The sequence below is a fragment of the Carcharodon carcharias genome, chromosome 13 (assembly GCF_017639515.1).
Source record: "Carcharodon carcharias isolate sCarCar2 chromosome 13, sCarCar2.pri, whole genome shotgun sequence".
Classification (NCBI taxonomy): Eukaryota; Metazoa; Chordata; class Chondrichthyes; order Lamniformes; family Lamnidae; genus Carcharodon; species Carcharodon carcharias.
This window is the reverse complement of record NC_054479.1, coordinates 76,833,924-76,853,964: the sequence shown is the minus strand read 5'-3', so window position 1 is coordinate 76,853,964 and position 20,041 is coordinate 76,833,924. Positions and strand designations below refer to the sequence as shown.

Below are 20,041 nucleotides of genomic sequence, written 5' to 3'. Positions count from 1 at the left end.
CCACATATTTTCAAGACTCTTTTGGTAGCCACTTCAACCACTTAAGATGATCTTTCATCTTAACCTTCTGGTTCAGCTTCAGACTTGTATCTCTCACTCTACCCCTATCATGACTCATTTTCTGCCTGGCTTATTTTTTTCTACTGACAGGGCTAAATGTGGTTTCAGAAATGAAAACTTTGTTCTCTGCTGTCTTTAAGAAAGAATTTAGCTGGTAGTAGTGTGAGGTGTGTTACGATAAACAAAAAAAAAATTGCCAGTTTGTGATTCAGCAACTGACATTTCTTCCAGTTTGTTTACCATGAGCACACTTAACAATTTGTACTGTGCAAGCTGCTGCTCCAAGTCACTCACCATCCTGACTTGGAAATATATCGCCGTTCCTTCACTGTCGCTGGGTCAAAATCCTGGAACTCCCTCCCTAACAGCACTGTGGGTGTACCTGCACCTCATGGACTACAATGGTTCAAGAAGGCAGCTCACCACCACCTTCTCAAGGGCAACTAGAGATGGGCAATAAATGCTGGCCTAGCCAGTGACACCCACATCCCGTGAATGAATAAAATAATTTGAAGCAGGATGGTATAATTGAACTTTTATGTTTATTTTCCTGAATTTTGCAGACTGTTCTGTACAAATCTGAGGTACTTTGTCGTACACAATTTCCTCTGGGAATCCATGAGCAGCAAACAACTATGCAAAATATCGAGAGTTTTACTAGTTGTTAGTTGATTCATTGGAAACCCCTCAACTTGCTTTCAATGGCTATCTACCACAAAGAATAGCTAGTGCCCTTCAAATTCTGCAAAATCCAAGTGTGGCAGCTTTTTGACTGCTTGACATGTTCTACACTGCTTCACTTTGTCTTCTATGCCCTTAACTATCTTTGGCCACCAAAGATAGCTTTCAGCTAGACTCTTTGTTAAGCTCCCTAAGTGTTGATTATAAAGATGACGTAGCAACTGTAATCTGTAACCTTGCAGGAATTACATCTCTGCCGCCCTATACAATACAACCTTTAGCAACGGACAGCTCATTCTTAGCATAAAAAACGGCTTGATTTCTAAATCCAGTATCTGTGTTTGTCATCCATTTGCGACTTAGTTGTGTACCCTTGCCAATACAGGGTTACAGATGAGTTGTTCTCCTAATGTCATCTGCTGTGACTGACAACTCATCTACATATGAAAGGAAAAAGACATCTTCCCTATTAGGCTCTGCTTCAGATGGGGATGGTCATTTAGACATTGCATTGGCATGTGATCTTCCAGTTGTCTGGATTTAATGTCACACTGGTACACAGACAAAATCAAAACCCATCTCTGCATTTGAGCTGCAGCTAAAGTTGATACCAGAGACTTTGGATTCAAAGTAGCCATTATTGGCTTATGATCAGTTTCAGTCATGAAACTATGACATACAAGTGTTTATTAAATTTTCTGACTCCGAAAATCAAAAACAATGCTTCATGTCCTGTCTGTGCTCACTGGCACTGAGGGTACCTGAGGCAAGTGCAGTTGGTCTCTCCTCACAATTATCCAATACATGAGAGATCACAGCACTGACTCCATATGGAGAGGCATCACATGCTAGCTAAATCTTTTTTGGATACATCGTAATGCACAAGCATTGTACCATCCACCAGTTTATTTCTACACACTCCTTTGTCCAATTCCATGGAACACCCTTCCTCAAGAGTTCATTGATTAGATGCAGTAAGGTTGCCAAATTTCATATGAATTTACTGAAATAATTCACCAGGCCCAAAAATAGATCTGAGCTCAGATATTCTGAGGGTGTGCCACATTTTTTATTACCCTACTCTTGGTAGGATGTAATCCATCATTGTCTACCCTGCAACCTAAATAACCTTTCACATTTGTGTGACTTTGCCCAAACTCCATGCTTTTCCAAACTTTGGAGCACCTTTCTCAGTCTGCCAGCATGGCTCTGCCTGTTTGGAGCTGAAATAAGGATGTCATCCAAATAGCACTATTCCCTGAGTTCCTTGCAAAATTTGGTTCATTGCCCCTTGGAAAATTTCAGGGGCTGAAGAAACACCAAATGGCAGCCTATGAAACTGAAACAGACCCATGTGTGTATTAACAGTCAACTATGACCTAGACTCATCATCTAACTCAAGTTTCAGATAGGCATTTGTCAGATCTAACTTTGAAAAAACCTGGCCTCCTGACAACATCCTCCACGTTTGTCAAAGTATTAGGGGGATTACGCTCCAGGAGCTGATTTACAGTCACCTTATAATCCCCATATATTCATACACTACATCTGACTTTGGTACTACTGCTATGGGAGAAGCCCAATTATTCTGTTCTAACTTACAGATAATGCTTTCAATCTCAAGTCTTTACAGTTCTTGCCCAACTTTCTCACTTAGAGCAAAGGGTACTGGATGTGGCCTATAATAAACTGGCATTCCTCTGAACCCATACTTAGTCTTGTATCCTTGAATTGGTTTGCTAGTTTCACTAAACACCTGCGGGTACTTGGCGATTCAAGTCATTTTTGATGTGAATTTTGCTTCAAAACAGAAAAGCTTGTTCCAATTTAATTTAAGTGCTGCTAACCAGTTTCTTCTTAACAGGGCTGGTTTTTCACCCGTCTCAATAATGGGCAACTTTGCACATTGGTCCTTGTATGTGACTGGAACTGACACACTTCCCGTTATGGGAATTTTCTCTCCTCCATAACTTTGTAATTTTATGTATGATTTCTCCAATTGATGCTCTCAACTTTTCATGATACAGCAACTCAGGAATCAGGCTAACTGATGCACCCATGTCAACCTCCATGTTTACCGGAACTCCATCCAAAACCACTTGGACTGTGATGTCCTGCGAATTTCCACTGGATATCCATGTGTTTCAGAACGTATGGATCTCAACTGACACCTCATTGACTTTTTGCTATGAGACAACCACATGCAGTGACTGCTGTTGGCTCCAGCCAGCATTTCCTCTGTTTCTTCCAATGTACCTCAGCAAGATGACCTTTCTTCTTGCAGCTGTATGCTCTGTGCACAATTGTGAAGTAACTGCATCAGTAATAGGACTTTGTAATACCACTGGTACAGGTTGATAATCCTTTATCCTAAACTCTCAGGGCCATTTGCGTTTCAGATTTCAGATCATTTCCGTTTTTGGATACCGCATAAAAGCCTCGAACTACTTACATTACAATGGCCGAAGCCTTGGTAGTTTTAGTCTAAAGTAAATAAAACGGCTAGAAAAGTAAGATGTACCACTGCATAATAGATACAGGGTACCTGTGGCACCCATGTTGACATCTGCGATTTTGCTTGTTGGACAGGGTTCACAAGGTAAACAGTGCATACAAGCGACTAAATTTCCCATGCTAAAGGTCGGGTGCAGTCACCGAGATTCACGCCGACTCAGACCACAGACCTCCAGTGCTGTAGGTGGATGGGGTTCAAATAAAATGTGGTTTTTGTATGTGTTCGGTTTTTGGATTTATGGATAAGGGATCCCTGACCTTACTACTAGGTGCCACCATTGGGTCCTTCTGCTTACTCAGCTGCAGCTTATTTATTCAACAGACAACTGGCAGTTGTTAACTCTTAACTTCTCTCGAATCACATTCCGCCACGTCCATGGACAATGCTGTTTGGCAAACTATGTCAGAAATTAACTTTGGCAATATCAGCGACTTACTGCGAATGCACTTACTTTTCAAATCACACACAAATTTGTTCTGCAATGGTCTCTTGAAATTCCCAAGTTACAATGAGTGGATTGTTTTTTCAAAGCAATGATTATGTCTCCAATTCCTCATTGGGCAACTGATTCCTTGTTCCAACTGATATTTTTTTGCAATCTTCAATGGTTTGGGATTGTAGTGCAGCTCAAGCTTAAACACAATGTCTGATGGCGGCATGTATTTTGGTTTAACTGGTGTGAGCAAAATCTTGAGTGTTTCAAACACTTCTGGGCCTGCTTCTGTTGGAAAGATTGCCCTTTTCCTTTCCTCTACTGTGTCATTAATAGCTGAATTATCAGGATTATTGAGAATATCATTAGCAGTGATAAGCATCTCTGGCTGCTCCACATACACCCCAAAAGACGCTCAGCCATGGCTGTACTCTGTCAGTCATTGAATAATACCTGTTGATGCAGGCATCTTTGAAGGCCAGTCTACCCACATGTACAAACAGCCTTTTCCCTAAGAATGGAATTTTAAACCTATTTCTCATCAAGAAAAAAGCCTCATAGTTTCTCTGCTGGTGCTGCAAGCTTCTCCAACCAAAGTTTGTCGGGCTAGAGGATCCTTAATCCTATTCTCATCAGCGGACTGATATCTTTGCAGGATGAAAAGAGACATTGTCCCGCATGGATTTCAAGTACCCAACTGAAGTGGTTTATTCTGGTTTTGTTTTATATGCACGCATACACAAATGGCCACAAGAGGGTGCTATTATTCCTTGCACCTGCCAGTTATCTGAAATACATAAATAATATCAAGCACCATTAACTTCCCTGTTATCTTGACAGCAAATTATGGCTCATTGAAATTTAATGATCTGTTTAGCATTCGTAAGACCAACATTTTCAACAAAAATAATTGTTGCAATTTAAGAGGAGGTCTACCTTGACGTTAACTACCCTGGCAATGATCATCATCTTTGTGGTTGACTCCTTGTTGTTTGACTACGTCTGAGCTGTTTGTGATTTCATTGATTTTTCTGGGTCCTCTCATGACTGACAGGTCCAATGCAGCATTGGCATGGATATCCATAGAACTGGCAGTTCATTTTGTCATCATTGGTGCCTGAGAGAACTTTTGCAGCTGCACCACCTGGGCACGTTGGAAGTTGCATGGTTGGCCTAGATGGCCCTTAAAACATGCTGAACTAAATTTGTGTTTGCCTCTATGTGGACCGGTTGGCAACAGTATTTTGCCTGAGAGAGGTGCTCTGCCATACAGAAGTTTGTAAGGCTGTTTTTTAGGGTGTGATTATATCATTTGTTCTGACCACCTTGATGCCATTTGCCCTGGGACATTTTCCTGTAGAAGATTGGCTTGGGGATTCTATCATCATCCTTGCAGAAAACATGGCTGAATTTTCTGGAGGGTGGTATCCATATTGTTGAACCCAGCACAATGGAGAACCTCATTGCTTGTGATGTTTTTTCTCCCCTTCCATCAAATTCTCATGATGGACCTCAGGTATAGAAACATAGAAAAAAAGGTGCAGGAGTAGGCTATTCGGCGCTTCGAGCCTGCCCTGTCCTTCATTATGATCATGGTTGATCATCCACCTCAATAGCCTACTCCTGCTCCTATTTTTCTACGTTTCTATACCTGAGGTCCAATCCCAGCCTTTGATCCCTTTCGACCCAAGAGCTATATCTAACTCCTTCTTGAAAACATACAATGTTTTGGCCTCAACTACTTTCTGTGGTAGCGAATGCCACAGGCTCACCACTCTCTGGGTGAAGAAATTTCTCCTCATCTCAGTCCTAAATGGTCTACCCTGTATCCTCAGACTGTGACCCCTGGTTCTGGACTCCTCCACCATTGGGAACATCCTTCCTGCATCTACCCTGTCTAGTCCTGTTAGAATTTTATAGGTTTCTATGTGATCCCCCCTCATTCTTCTGAACTCCAGCGAATACAAACCTAGCCTACTCAATCTCTCCTCTTTTGTCAGTCCCACCATCCCAGGAATCAATCTGGTAAACCTTCACTGCAGTCCCTCTATAGCAAGAACCTCCTTCCTCAGGTAAGGAGACCAAAACTGCACACAATATTCCAGATGTGGTCTCACCAAGGCCCTGTATAATTGCAGCAAGACACCCCTGGTCCTGTACTCGAATCCTCTTACTATGAAGGCCAACATACCATTACCGCCTGCTGCACCTGCATGCTTACCTTCAGTGACTGGTGTACGAGGACACCCAGGTCTCATTGCACATTCCTTTCTCTCAATTTATAGCCACTCAGATAATAATCTGCCTACCTGTTTTGGCTACCAAAGTGGATAACCTCACATTAACCGCATCTGCCATGCATTTGCCCACTCACTCAGCTTGTCCAAATCACACTGAAGCATCTCTGCATCCTCCTCACAGCTCACCCTCCCACCCGGCTTTGTGTCATCTGCAAATTTGGAGATATTACATTTAGTTCTTTCATCTAAATCATTAATATATGTTGTGAATAGCTGGAGTTCCAGTCACTGGTCACTGCCTGCCATTCGGAAAAAGACCCGTTTATTCTTATTCTTTGTTTCCTGTCTGCCAACCAATTTTCTATCCATCTCAATACCTTACCCCCAATCCCATGCACTTTAATTTCTTATCTTAATGCTAATCTCTTATGTGGGACTTTGTCGAAAGCCTTCTGAAAGTCCAAATAAACCATATCCACTGGTTCCCCCTCATCAACTTCATTAGTTACATCCTCGAAAGATTCCAGCAGATTTGTCAAGCATGATTTCCCTTTTATAAATCCATGCTGACTCTGCCCAATTCTGCCACTGTTTTCCAAGTGCTCAGCTATTAAATCTTTTATAATGGACTCCAGAATTCTCCCTACTACCAGTGTCAGGCTGACTGGCCTATAATTCCCTGTTTTCTCTCTACCTCCCTTTTTAAATAGTGACGTTACATCAGCTACCCTCCAACTGTAGGAACTGTTCCAGAGTCTATAGAATCTCGGAAGATGACCACCAATGCATCCACTATTTCTAGGGGCACTCCCTTAAGTATTCTGGGGTGTGGATTGTCAGGCCTAGGGGATTTATCAGCCTTCAATCCCATCAATTTCCCCAACACCATTTCCCTACTAATACTGATTTCTTTCTGTTCCTCCCTCTCACTAAACCCTGTGAGACAATATTTTTGGTATGTTATTTGTGTCCTCCTTTGGGAAGACAGAACCAAAGTATGTACTTAGTTGGTCAGCCATTTCTTCCCTGTTTCTGACTGTAAGGGACCTACATTTGTCTTCACCGCTCTTTTTCTCTTTACATGCCTATAGAAACTTTTATAGTCAGTTTTTATGTTCCCCGCAAGCTTATTCTCGTGCTCTGTTTTTCCCCTTCTTAATCAATCCCTTGGTCCTCCTTTGCTGAATTCTAAGCTGCTCCCAGTCCTCAGGTCTGTTATTTTTTCTGGCCAATTTGTATGCCTCTTTCTTGGATCTAATACTATCTCTAATTTCCCTTGTAAGCCATGGGTTGGCCACCTTCACTGTTTTACTTTTACGCCAGACAGAAATAAACAATTGTTGCAGTTCATCCATGCACTCTTTGAATGTTTGCCATTGCCTCTCCACCGTCATCCCATTAAGTAACGTTTCCCAATCCATCATAGTCAACTCGCGCATCATACCATCGTAGTTTCTTTTAATAAGATTCAGGACCCTAGTCTCAGAATCAACTATGTCACTCTCCATCTTGATGAAGAATTCTATCATATTATGGTTGCCCATCCCCAAGGGGCCTCGCACAATTAGATTGCCAATTATTCCTTTCTCATTACACAATACCCAGTCTAGTATGTCCAGTTCTGTTGAAGGGTCATGAGGACTCGAAACGTCAACTCTTTTCTTCTCCACCGATGCTGCCAGACCTGCTGAGTTTTTCCAGGTAATTCTGTTTTTGTTTTGGATTTCCAGCATCCGCAGTTTTTTGTTTTTATTTTAGGCCTGTTCTCTAGTTGGTTCCTCAACTTATTGGTCCAGAAAACCATCCCGTATACACTCCTGGAATTCCTCCTCGACGGCATTGTTACTAATTTGATTTGCCCAATTTATATGCAGGTTAAAGTCACCCATAATTACAGATGTTCCTTTATTGCATGCGTCTCTAAATTCCTGTTTAATGCCATTCCCAACATCACCACTACAGTTTGGAGGTCTATATACAACCCCCATTAATGTTTTTTGTCCCTTTGTGTTTCTCAGTTCTACCCATACGGATTCCACATTGTCGGAGCTAATACCTTTCCTCACTATTGCGCTAATTTCCTATTTAACCAGCAATGCAAGTCCACCGCCTTTTCCTTTTTGTCTGCCCTTCCTAAATACTGAATACCCCTGGATGTTCACTTCCTATCCCTGGTCACCCTGCAGCCATGTCTCCCTAATCCCGACTATATCATTGCTGTTTACATCTATTTGCGTGGTTAATTCATCCACTTTATTGTGAATGCTCCTCACATTAAGACACAAAGCCTTAAGGCTTGTCTTTTTAACATTACATTCCCACTATTTTTCACTGAGGCCCTGTTTGATCCTTGCCCTTGATTTCTCTGCCTGTCACTTTTCTTATTCCCCTACCTGTCTTTTGTTCTTGTCCTTGATTCCCCCTCCTCTGACTCCTTGCATAGGTTCCCACCCTCCTGCCATTTTAGTTTAAACCCTCCCCAACCACTCTAGCAAATATTCCCCCTGGGACATCAGTCCCAGTCCTACCCAGGTGTAACCCACCCAGGTTGTGCTGGTCCCATCTCCCCCAGAACCAGTCCCAATGTCCTAGGAATCTGAAACCCTCCCCCTCACACCATCTCTTCAACCACGCATTCATCCGATATATCCTGCTATTTCTATTGACTAACATGTGGCACTGGTAGTAATCCTGAGATCACTACCTTTGAGGTCCTACTTTTCAACTTACTTCCTAACTCCCTATATTCTGCTTTTAGGACCTCATCCCTTTTTTTTACCTTTGTCACTTGTACCAATGTGTACCACGACCACTGGCTGTTCGCCCTCCCTCTTCAGAATGTCCTGTAGCCGCTCTGAGACATCCTTGACCCTAGCAACATACCATCCTGGAGACTCGTTTGCAGCCACAGAAAAGCTTATTTATTCCCCTTACAGTTTAATCCCCTATAACTATTGCATTCCCACACTTTTTACTCCTCCACTATGCAGCTGAGCCATCCATGGTGCAACGAATTTGGCTATTGCTGCTTTCCCCCGAGAGGCCATTCCCTTCAACAATATCCAAAGCAGTATATCTATTTTGCAGGGGAAAAGCCACAGGAGATTCCTGTACTACTTGCCTAATCCTCTTGCCCTGCCTGCTGGCCACCCAATCCTTTCCTGCCTGTGGACTCTTAACCTGTGGTGTGATCACCTCTCTATACGTGCTATCCATGATACTCTGCACCTAGCAGATGCTCCACAGTGTCCCCAGCTGCCCCTCCAGCTCTGAAACCCGTGCCTCCAGGAGCTGCAGCTAGAGACATTTCCCACACACATGCTGGCCCCGGGCACTGGAAATGTTCCCGGCTTCCCACATAGAGCAGGAGGAGCACACCATGGCTTTGAGCTCTCCTGCCATGACTTACCCATTTAACTTAAATTAAACCTTTTGGAAGATACTTCATATCAAATAATATTAATTACTCTGGGGTCCTTCTTCACTGCTCCTTGTTGTTACAGAGTATAAACGATGAGCCAAAATATAAGACCTTATTTGTGTCTTTGGAAGTATTCCAGAGCTTTGGTGTGGAGCCTGTGGCAGACCTAAGATTCTGCTCCATACAGCAGGGTGGTAAGGACAGTGGCCTTGTAAAGTCTGGTTTGGTAATGGCTATGATGTGATGTGTTAAGCTTCTTTTGCATTTAGTGTGCCCGTTAAAACTAATGAAAGCATACGATTGTTTACTATATAAAATTATATTAAACAGAATTCATTGTCTTAATATATAAGTATGTCAATTGAATTAAATACTTTCATTATATTTACAAATAATTAATCTAATTTTTTAATGGTTTAGGTTAAGTTTCTTTTTTAGGTTTTCTCTTGCAACCTACTCCTTTTAGTTTATATGGTGATAGATTATCCTGTTGTTATAATGTAAAGGGGGAATGTCATTTAAGGAACAGATTTATCATTCCTTCTCTTACCCTGGAAAACCAACAGTATCTGTGTGATTATTTAAAGATAAGTCTTACATGGTAGGTAATTTATGTTTTACCATTTATACTTGCAAGAAAACACTTCTAAGCAAACCCAACTCATTCACATCTGCTTGTGTTTTTCAGTTGAAGGCAGAAGCAGTTGCAGAAGTAGCTACTGCAAGAAAAAGACAGCATCAGTCTTCCTTGCAATACTTTTGTGCCTTAAACGCACTACAGTACAGGAAGCGGGTGGCAATGCTGGATCCATTGCTTGGCTTTACACAGGGTCAGGTTAGTGAATCTGTCAGCTTGACATGTGGAATACCTGCTGGGTCCGCATAGACGGTAGGAATCAGCAATCAAACCTTGCTTATAATTTGGATGTTCCAGAAGTGGATTCTGATTTGAGCTTTGAATTTTGAACCTTATGTTTTCTGAACCTAAAATTAAATCATAAAGTATCTGGCCTTGCTGTGAAGCTGAGGTGCAGAGTATCAGAATTTACTACCCATGCTGTGATAAACCCACCACCAACTACTATATTTGATGAGACATCCAAAATTCCTGTCTCCTGAGACCTTTAGAGACAGAAAAATAATGAGCTAGAACATAGAGTCATGATTGCACATGAGGAACCTTCGGCCCATCCAGGCAACACTCTGGAGAGTAGTCCAATCACTCCCAATCCCCCGCTCTATCCATATAGCCCTGCAAGTTTATTTCCCTCAAGTGCTCGTCCAGTTTCCTTTTGAAATCTTTCATTTACTCCATTTCCAGCACCCTCGTAGGCAGCAAGTTCCAGGTCGTTACCATTTGCTGCATCAAAAGTTCTTCCTCACATGTCCTGCATCTTTTGCTCAAAACCTTAAATCTGTCTGCTAGTTCTTGTCACAGGAACAGCTTTTCTTTGTCTACCTTATCCAAACCTGTAATAATCTTTACACCTCTGTTAAATCTCCTCTCAACCTCCTTCACTCTAAGGAGAACAACCCCAGCATCTCCAACCTAACTTTGAAACTAAAGTTCCTCATCCCTGGAAGCATTCTGGAAAATCTACTCTGCACCCTCTCAAGGACCCTTAAATCCTCCTCAAATGTGATCGGAACTGGACGAACCAGAGTTTTTATAAATACTCAGCATGACTTCCCTGCTTTTGTACTCGATACTTCTATTTATGAAGGCCAAGATCCTGTATGCTTTACTGACCACTCTATATCCTACCACCTTCAAGAATACATCCCCAGATCCCTCTGTCCTTGCACACTTTTCAGAACTATATCCTGTTACAGCCTATTTGCATCATCGTCATTACTTACCACACTTTCAAGTTTGGTATCATTGGCAACTTTTGAAATTTTACTCTATATTCCAGTTTTCAAGTCATTTATAAAAATCACAGAAGCAGTGATTCTAGCACTGATCCTTGGGGAGCACCACTGACCACCATCCTCTGGTCTGGAAAAGTGATCATTTACTATGACGCGCTATTTTCTGTCCTTCACCTAATTTTTTTTATTCCATTGGACACTCACCCTCCTATTCCCTGAGCCTCAATTTTGTTAACAGCTCTTTATGTAGTACTTTGTCAAATGCTTTCTTAAAATCCTCATAAAGAACATACACTGCATTTGTATCATCAACCTTCTCCATTATGTCCTAAAGAAATTCAATTAGATTAGTTAAGCATGATCTGCCTTTTGCAAATCCATGCTGATATCCATTAATTCAAACTTCTCCAAATGCCTGTTGTGTTTTTTTTCCCCGATCATTGTTTCTAAAACCTTTCCACCACTGACATTAAAGTGACCAGCCTGCAGTTACTGGGAATGTCCTCAGACTCATTCTTGAATAAGAGTGTCACATTTGCAACTGTCCAAACATCTGGTACCTACAAACATATAAATTAGGAGCAGGAATAGGCCATTCGGCCTCTCAAGCCTGCTCTGCTATTCCGTAAGATCATGGCTAATCTGATTGTCGCCTCAGCTCCACGTTTCACTTAACCTTGATAATCTTTGACTCCCTTATTAGTGTCACAACAATGGATTACAGCCCCAAATTACTTAAGGCATTTTGAACTTTTAAGGAAAACGTGTGTTTTTTAAAAAGGCATTCAAGAAAAGATGCCAAACAAAAGATGGCTAAGAATGTAAGTTAACTACTTTCTGGAAAATTCTTATGTGGATTATACTTGACCGACTAGTCCAGGGAGAATGTTGTGCCTAAAAAGGTATTGAAGCCCTACTTCAGACAGAGACACTTGAAAGGAAGAGATGAAATGCAAAAGACTGAACTCCAGTCTCCTGTGATTGCGGAGACATGGAGACTGATTTCCATATCCCAGCAGGAACCATATCCTGTTGAGTTGTATCTCAGAATGTGGATATGATCTGAGTTGAAAGAAAACGGACTCTGGGTGAAAGACATGTTTGTTTTTTCCTTCCTGGAATACACAAGGAAATGGGGTCAAAAGCTAGCTGCAGATCTGATGTGTGTGTTCTAGTTCTGGTGTGTAGTGTGTGCTGTGAGAGCCACAGGAGATGATGATCAACTAGGCATCCCTTAGCAGTTTGCAGGCAAAGGCTCTCTCCCTCTCTCTGTTGCTGGAGGCAAGTCAGCAAAGCCACAAACAAAAAGGAAAATGGACAGCTTCTTCAGCCAACCTGCAACCCCAAGTGTCTCCAAACCAACTGCTAACCTGCCAAAGTCAGCTCTACCAGAACCATCCAACTTAGTGGCTGCAGCAATTTGCCATCTACACCTCGTGGACAAGCCAAAGACTGATTCATATATATAAACTTTTATTTGGACTCAATTCCTCATTTCTGATCTGTGTGTATATGTGTGTTATGTTTTTATAATTTATTTTCTCATTTTTAGTAACTAGTAAACTTACTCTTTCTTTGACTTGAGAAAGCCTTGTTTAATTGTCACCTTCTAAAACATAAATACATTAGGACTGGGTAAAGATATCCACGGGGGGAAGGGATCCCTTTTAAATCAGTCTTGTTGCAACCAACTGAGAGGGTTGAATAAAGAAGGGGAGCCAGCTCATTCCACCACCAGGAGCAAAACAAAATTGGGGTCCCGTTCGGGAAGTTAACAAATTGGGGGACCTCGCCTGGGGACTGGTCGTAACATTAGTCAAGAATTTATCTACCATTGGCTTAAAAATATTCACTGACCCTGCCTGCACTGCTCTCTGGGGAAGAGTTCCTAAGTTTCCCAACCCTCAGAGAGAAAAAAATTCTTCTTATCTCCATTTTAAGTTGGTGACCCTTTTTAAACAAAAACAAAAAGTGCTGGAAAAAATCAGCAGGTCTGACAGCATCTGTGGAGAGAAAGACAGAGTTAACATTTCGAGTCCGTATGACTTATTCAGAACTAAAGAGAAGTAAAAATATGGTGAAATATATACTGTTTAAGGGGGGTGGGACAGGTGAAGCTGGATAGAAGGCCAGTGATAGGTGGAGGCAAAGGAGAGATTGCGAAAGATGTCATAAACAAAAGGTTATTGATGGTGGTGATACTGGCTAAAGGAGATGCTGATGGTGACATTCAGAGTAGAAAGCAGAATGAGCAAGTGACAGATGGCCCTAGTGGGGATGGGGTGGGGGTAGGGGGAGGGGACGGTGTGGGGAAAAAAGATCAAAATAGGCTAAAAGGTGGGGATAGAGCAATGAATAAAAATAGAAATAAAATTTTAAAGTAGTAATAGGTGAGAACAAAATATATATAAAAATTTAAAAAATAAATATTTGAAAGAAGAGGATCAAAAATGGGTGAGGATGGAGGAGAGAGTCCATGGTCTGAAGTTGTTGAACTCAATGTTAAGTCAGGAAGGGTGTAAAGTGCCTAATCTGAAGATGAGGTGCTGTTCCTCCAGTTTGTGTTGAGGCTTCACTGGAACATTGCAGCAGGCCAAGGACGGACATGTGGGCATGAGAGCAGGATGGGGTGTTGAAATGGCAAGCGACAGGAAGGTCTGGGTCATGCTTGCGGACAGACCGAAGGTGTTCTGCAAAGCGTCACCCAACCTGTGTTTGGTCTCTCCAATGTAGAGGAAACCGCATTGGGAGCAGCGAATGCAGTAGACCAAATTGAGGGAAGTGCAAGTGAAGTGCTTTGAAAGGAGTGTTTTGGCCCTTGGACGGTGAGGAGGGGGGAAGTAAATGGGCAGGTGTTGCACCCTCTGCAGTTGCATGGGAAGGCGCCGTGGAAGGGGGGTTGAGGTGTTGGGGGTGATGGAGGAGTGCACTAGGGTGTCCCGGAGGGAACGGTCCTTAGGTAATGTCGACAAGGTTGGTGAAAGGAAGATGTGTTTGGTGGCAGCATCATGCTGGAGTTGGCAGAAATGGTGGAGGATGATCCTTTGAATGCGGAGGCTGGCGGGGTGAAAAGTAAGGACAAGGAGGACTCTATCGTGTTTCTGGGAGGGAGAAGAAGGTGTGAGGGCAGAGGCATGGAGATGGGTCGGACAATGTCAACCACCGTGGGTGGGAAACCTCGGTTAATGAAGAAGGAAGAGACGTCAGAAGCACTGTTTTGGAAAATTGCATCATCGATGGAGGCGAAGGAACTGAGAGAATGGGATGGCGCCCTTACAGGAAGCAGGGTGTGAGGACCTGTAGCCGAGGTAGCTGTGGGAGTCAGTGGGCTCGTATTGAATATTGGTGGACAGTCTATCACCAGAAATTGAGACAGAGAGGTCAAGGAAGGGAAGTGTCAGTGATAGACTATGTGAAAGTGATGGAGGGGTGGCAATTGGAAGCAAAATTAATAAAAATTTTCCAGGTCCAGACGAGAGCATGAAGTGGCACCAAAATAGCCATCGATGTACTGGAGAAAGAGTTGTGGGAGGGGGCCTGAGTAGGACTGGAACAAGGAATGTCCACATACCCCATAAAGAGTCAGGCATAACTGAGGCCCATGCAGGTACCCGTAGCCACACCTTTTATTTGGAGGAAGTGAGACGAGTTTAAGGTGAAATTGCTCAGTGAAAGAACAAGTTCAGCCAGACGGAGGAGAGTGATGGTGGATGGGGATTGTTCGGGCCTCTGATAAAGGAAGAAGCAGAGAGCCCTCAGACCATCCTGGTGGGGGATGTAGGTGTAGAAGGATTGGACGTCCATAGTGAAGAGGAGGCAGTTGAGGCCAGGGAACTGGAAGTTGTTGATATGATGTAAGGGACCAGGGGAATCACAGATTTAGGTAGGAAGAGACTGGACAAGGGGAAAGAGAATGGAGTCAAGCTAGGAAGAACTGAGTTCGGTGGAGCAGGAACAGGCTGACATGATCGATCTATTGGGACAGTCCTGTTTTTAGATTTTGAGGAGGAGGTAGAAGCGGGCTGTCCGACGTTGGGAGACTATAGAGAGAGGGTCAAGGTGGGAGACTATAGAAAGAGGCTCGAGGTTGGGAGACTATAGAGAGGCTCATGGTTGGAAGACTATAGAGAGAGGTTTGAGGTTGGGAGACTATACAGCCTTCTACTGGCCTTCTATCCAGCTTCACCTGTCCCACCCCCCTTAAACAGTATATATTTCACCACATTTTTACTTCTCATTAGTTCTGAAGCCATACGGACTTGAAATGTTAACTCTGTCTTTCTCTCCACAGATGCTGTCAGACCTGCTGAGTTTTTCCAGCACTTTTTGTTTTTGTTTCAGATTTCCAGCATCCGCAGTATTTTGCCTTGACCCTTTTTTAAACCTGTGTCCCCTTGTTCTATTCTCTCCCACAAGGGGAAACACCCTTTCAGCATTCACCCTGTCAAGTTCTCTCAAGGTCTTTATATGTTTCAATAAGACCACCTCCCATTCTTCTAAACCCCAGTGGATACAGGCCCAGTCTGTCTAATCTTTCTTCATGAGAAAATACCCCCCCCAACCCAGGCGTCAGTTGAGTAAACCTTTTCTGAACTGCTTCTAACGCATTTTTATCTTTTCTTAAATAAGGAGACTAAAACTGTACACAGTACTTTGGACATGGCCTCACTAATGCCCTGTACAATTGTAGAAAATATTCCTACTTTTATATCCAATTCCCTGTATCTAGGGAAGATTGGAAGATTATGATGCGCCCTTCCACTATCTCCACTCCCACTTCCTTCAGCAACCTGGGATGTATGCCATCCAGACCAATGACTTATCGACTCTACACATAGCCAACCTTTCCAGTACATCCTGCCTATCAGTTCTCACCCCATCCATTACTTTTACTATCTCCACTTCTACTGATATTTTAACAGCATCCTCTTGCTTAGTAAACACAGATGCAAAGTACTCATGAAGTATTCTAGCTTTGCTCTGTGCCTTCATGCATATATCACCCTCTGACCCTAATAGACCCCATTCTGCTTCTTATGACCTGCTAACTATTTACATGCTGGTAGAAAATTTTGGGGTTCCTTTTATATTAACTGTTATTCTATTCCCCTATTCTCTCTCTGCCAGTCTTACATTTTCCTCTTCACTTCCCCTGTCAACTTATTGTATTTGGCCTGGTTCTCGCTTGAAAAATCCAACTGATATGCATCATTTTCTTTTTTCATCATATTCTCTATCTCCCTCATCATTCAAGAGCCCTGACTTGGTTTTCCTTACTTTTCACCTTATTGGAATGTACCTAGCCTCTACATCTCCTCCTTAAAGATCACCCATTGTTCCATTAACATTTTCTTGTCTGTCTATGGTTCGATTTTACCCTGGCTAGATTCGCTCACATCCCATTGAAGTTAACCCTCTTCCGATTTAGAGTTCCTACTTTAGATTGTTCCTTGCTCTTTTCCATTTCTAATCTAAGGTCACCCTTACCCAAGTGTTCTCCCACAGACACTTGGTCCACCTCATTCCCAGCACCAGATTCAGAAATGCCTCCTTCCTAGTTGGACTGAGAACATACTGTTCAATGAAAATCTCCTGAACATATTTCTGAAATTTTTCCTCCTCATCCTTTGATCTAACATAATTACCCAAATATAGATTGGGATAAAAGCCCCCCAATATCACCAGTTTATAGTTTTTGCACATCTGTGATTTCCCTCTATCTTTCTCTCACTATTTGGAGGCCTATAAAATACTTCCAGTAGTGTGATCATACCCTTATCGCTTATCAACTTTAACCAAATAGATTCTGTCCCTGACCCCTCGAGGACATCCCCTCTTTCCAACCCTGCAAAGTCTTCCCAAATCCTTATTGTCATTCCAGGTCCTGTTTCTCCTTCCCTATTTTTGTGTACATTTTGTATTCTTGAATATTAAGCCTTCAGACTTCACCATTTTATGCCATATTTCCATTATCGCCACGACACCATGTTCCCATATGGCTATTTGTTCTTGTACCTCACCAACATTATTCACCATACTTTGTGCATTTACATACATGCATTCTCAATTTATCATTGGATCCTGCATAATCCTCCTTAGTCTTGTCTTTCTAATCTACTACTATTTCCTTCTCTAGTATTATTTAATATTCACTCCTTTATGCGCCTTATTCCTCTTTTATACCAGTATTGCTGGGTGAGAATTTTTCACTCGATGGGTGGGTGCACGCCAGACCCAAACGAGGATAAAATGATGCGCACTGACATCAGGCGAGTGTCCCAACGTCATCGTGCACTTGCGCGATATTTTGGTTGGTTGCTCACAGGAGTCAGCAGTGGCTCCCACTGACAATTAACAGGCCTATTAAGGCCATTAAAGTACCAACTGAATTAAATTTTTCGCTGCCCGACCAACCTTATGGTTGGCAGGCAGGCGAAAAGGCCAAAGAGCTTTTGGATTTTTTGGGAAACCTCATCCATGCGTGGAATAAGGTTTCTAACAGCAATTACAAATTAAATAAAAATTTTAACATTTCATTAATAACATTTTCCTGCTTATGAGGAGACATTTTTTAACATTTTAAAATTCTTCATTTTTAATTTTTAAATCTTAAGTTCCATGAGGCACCTCTATGCCTCAGGGAGCTTTTCCTGTGCACTTGCTTGAACTTGTGCACTCTCCCTCCTCCTACTCACACAGGCAGCGCTGAGCACTGGAGCACGCATTTCACAATGGGCAGGCCTTAATAGGCCCGTCAGCGTGAAATCGCAGTTGTGGCCCAGTCGTGGGTGGTGGTTGGCTTCCTGACCGCTCCTGCTTGCCCCTGCCGAGTCGGCCCAACAAGGGCAAAATTCTGCCCCTGGTGTCCACCCCCCTGCCAATTTATTTTAAACCCTCCCCAAGCACACTAGTGGACCTCCTCGTGAAGACATTTGTCTAGTACTTTTGAAGTCCATTTTGAATGGTGTGTCCTGCCCTAGAATTGGTTCTAATGCCCCAAGGATCTGTAGCTTTCCCTTTTGCACCAGGCCTTAAACCACACTGATGCTCCATATCTTCCTATTTGTACTTTCGCTGGCCTGTGACACTGGGTGTACATAACATCATAAGAAATAGAAGCAGGAGTGGACCATATGGCTGATTGAGCCTGCTGCACCTTTCATTACAATTATGGCTGATCTTGGCTTCAATTCCATTTTCCCGCCCGCTCCACAGATCTCTTAATCCCCGAGACTAAAAATCTGTCTCTCCCGGCCTTAAATTTATTCAGCAATAGAGCATCCACATCCCTCTGGGGTAGAGAATGCCAAAGGTTCACAAAGCTCCACAAAGCTTTGAGTGAAGAAATTTCTCACCTTAGTCCTAAATGATTGATCCCTTATCCTGAGACTGTGCCCCCATGTTTTAGAATCCCCAACTGGCAGAAACAATTTCTCAGTGTCTACCCTATAAACCCCTTTTGAATCTTATAGGTTTCAATGAGATCGTCTCTCATTTTTCTAAACTCCAGAGAATATAAACCCAATTTACTTAACCTCTCAACATGGTCTGGAGAACTGCGAATGTTACACTCTTGTTCAAAAAGGGGTGCAAGGGTAAAGCTGGCAACTACAGTCCAGTCAGTTTGACCTGAGTGGCAGGGAAGCTTCTGGAAACTATAGTTTGGGACAAAATCAGTAGTCACTTAGACAAGTGCAGGATAATTAAGGAAAGTCAGCATGGATTCAGTAAGGGAAAATCGGGTTTAACTAACTTGCTGAGTTTTTTGTGGAGATAATAAAGAAGGTTGAAAAGGGCAATGCAGTTGATGTGATGCATATGGATTTTCAAAAGGCATTTAATGCAGTGCCATACAACAGACTTGAGCAAAATTCTAGCTCATGGAATAAAAGGGAGAGTAAGCACTTGGATAAGAAATTGGCTGAGTGACAAACAAAGAGTAGTGGTTAATGGATGTTTTTCAGATTGGAGGAAGATCTATAGTGGTGTGCCCCAGGGGTCAATGTTGGGACCCTTGTTCTTCCTGACATATGATTAATGACCTAGACTGTGGTGTGCAGGGCATGATTTCAAAATTTACAGATGATACAAACAATTTTTGATGTGATGAGGATAGTCTTGAACTTCAAAAGAATATAGGTATGTTGGTGGATTGGGCAGACAAGTGGCAGATGAAGTTCAACGCAGAGAAATGTGAGTGATTCGTTTTGGCAGGAAGAATGTGGAAAGACAGTGTAAAATAAAGGGAGAAACTCTAAAGGAGGTGCAGGAACAGAGGGACCTTGGTGTATATGTACATGAGTCATTGAAGATGGCAGGGCATGTTGGGAGAGCAGTTAATAAAGCATCTTAAGCTTTATTAATAGAGGCAATGAGTACAAGAGTAAGGAGATCATGTTTAACTTATATAAGACACTACTTAAGCCTCATCTTGAGTACTTTGTCCAGTTTTGCGTGCCATACTTGAGGAAGGATGTGAAGGCATTAGAGAGAGCGCAGAAGAAATTACAAAAATGATTCCAGGAATGAAGAACTGTAGCTATGAGGATAGACTGGAGAAGTTGGGATTATTTTCCTTGGGGAAAAGGCAGAAGGCTGAGAGGAGACTTGATAGAGGTAGAGGTAAAATTTTTTCCTCTCAACACTCATACTTCTTTTGTCAATTATTTTGAATCTGTTCCATCTAGTTCTTGATGCACTCTGAAGTGGGAATAGTTTCTCACTATTTATCCTGTCTCAGTGGCTTGCTAGGTCTTTTCAGTAGAGTCATTCACATTGCTTTTGATCTGGAGTCACATATAGTTTAGACTGGGTAAGGA

At 42.5% G+C, this 20,041-nt stretch overlaps 1 protein-coding gene across 1 annotated transcript in view; it reads left to right on the top strand.

Moving 5' to 3' along the window:
* The window catches only part of appl2 (adaptor protein, phosphotyrosine interaction, PH domain and leucine zipper containing 2), a 719,236-nt gene that overhangs the window by 655,219 nt on the left and 43,976 nt on the right, over positions 1–20,041 (top strand). Inside the window, exon 8 of the mRNA XM_041202616.1 lies at positions 10,039–10,185. Coding sequence (XP_041058550.1) covers positions 10,039–10,185 — 147 coding nt within the window. The remainder of the gene's footprint in view (positions 1–10,038; positions 10,186–20,041) is intronic.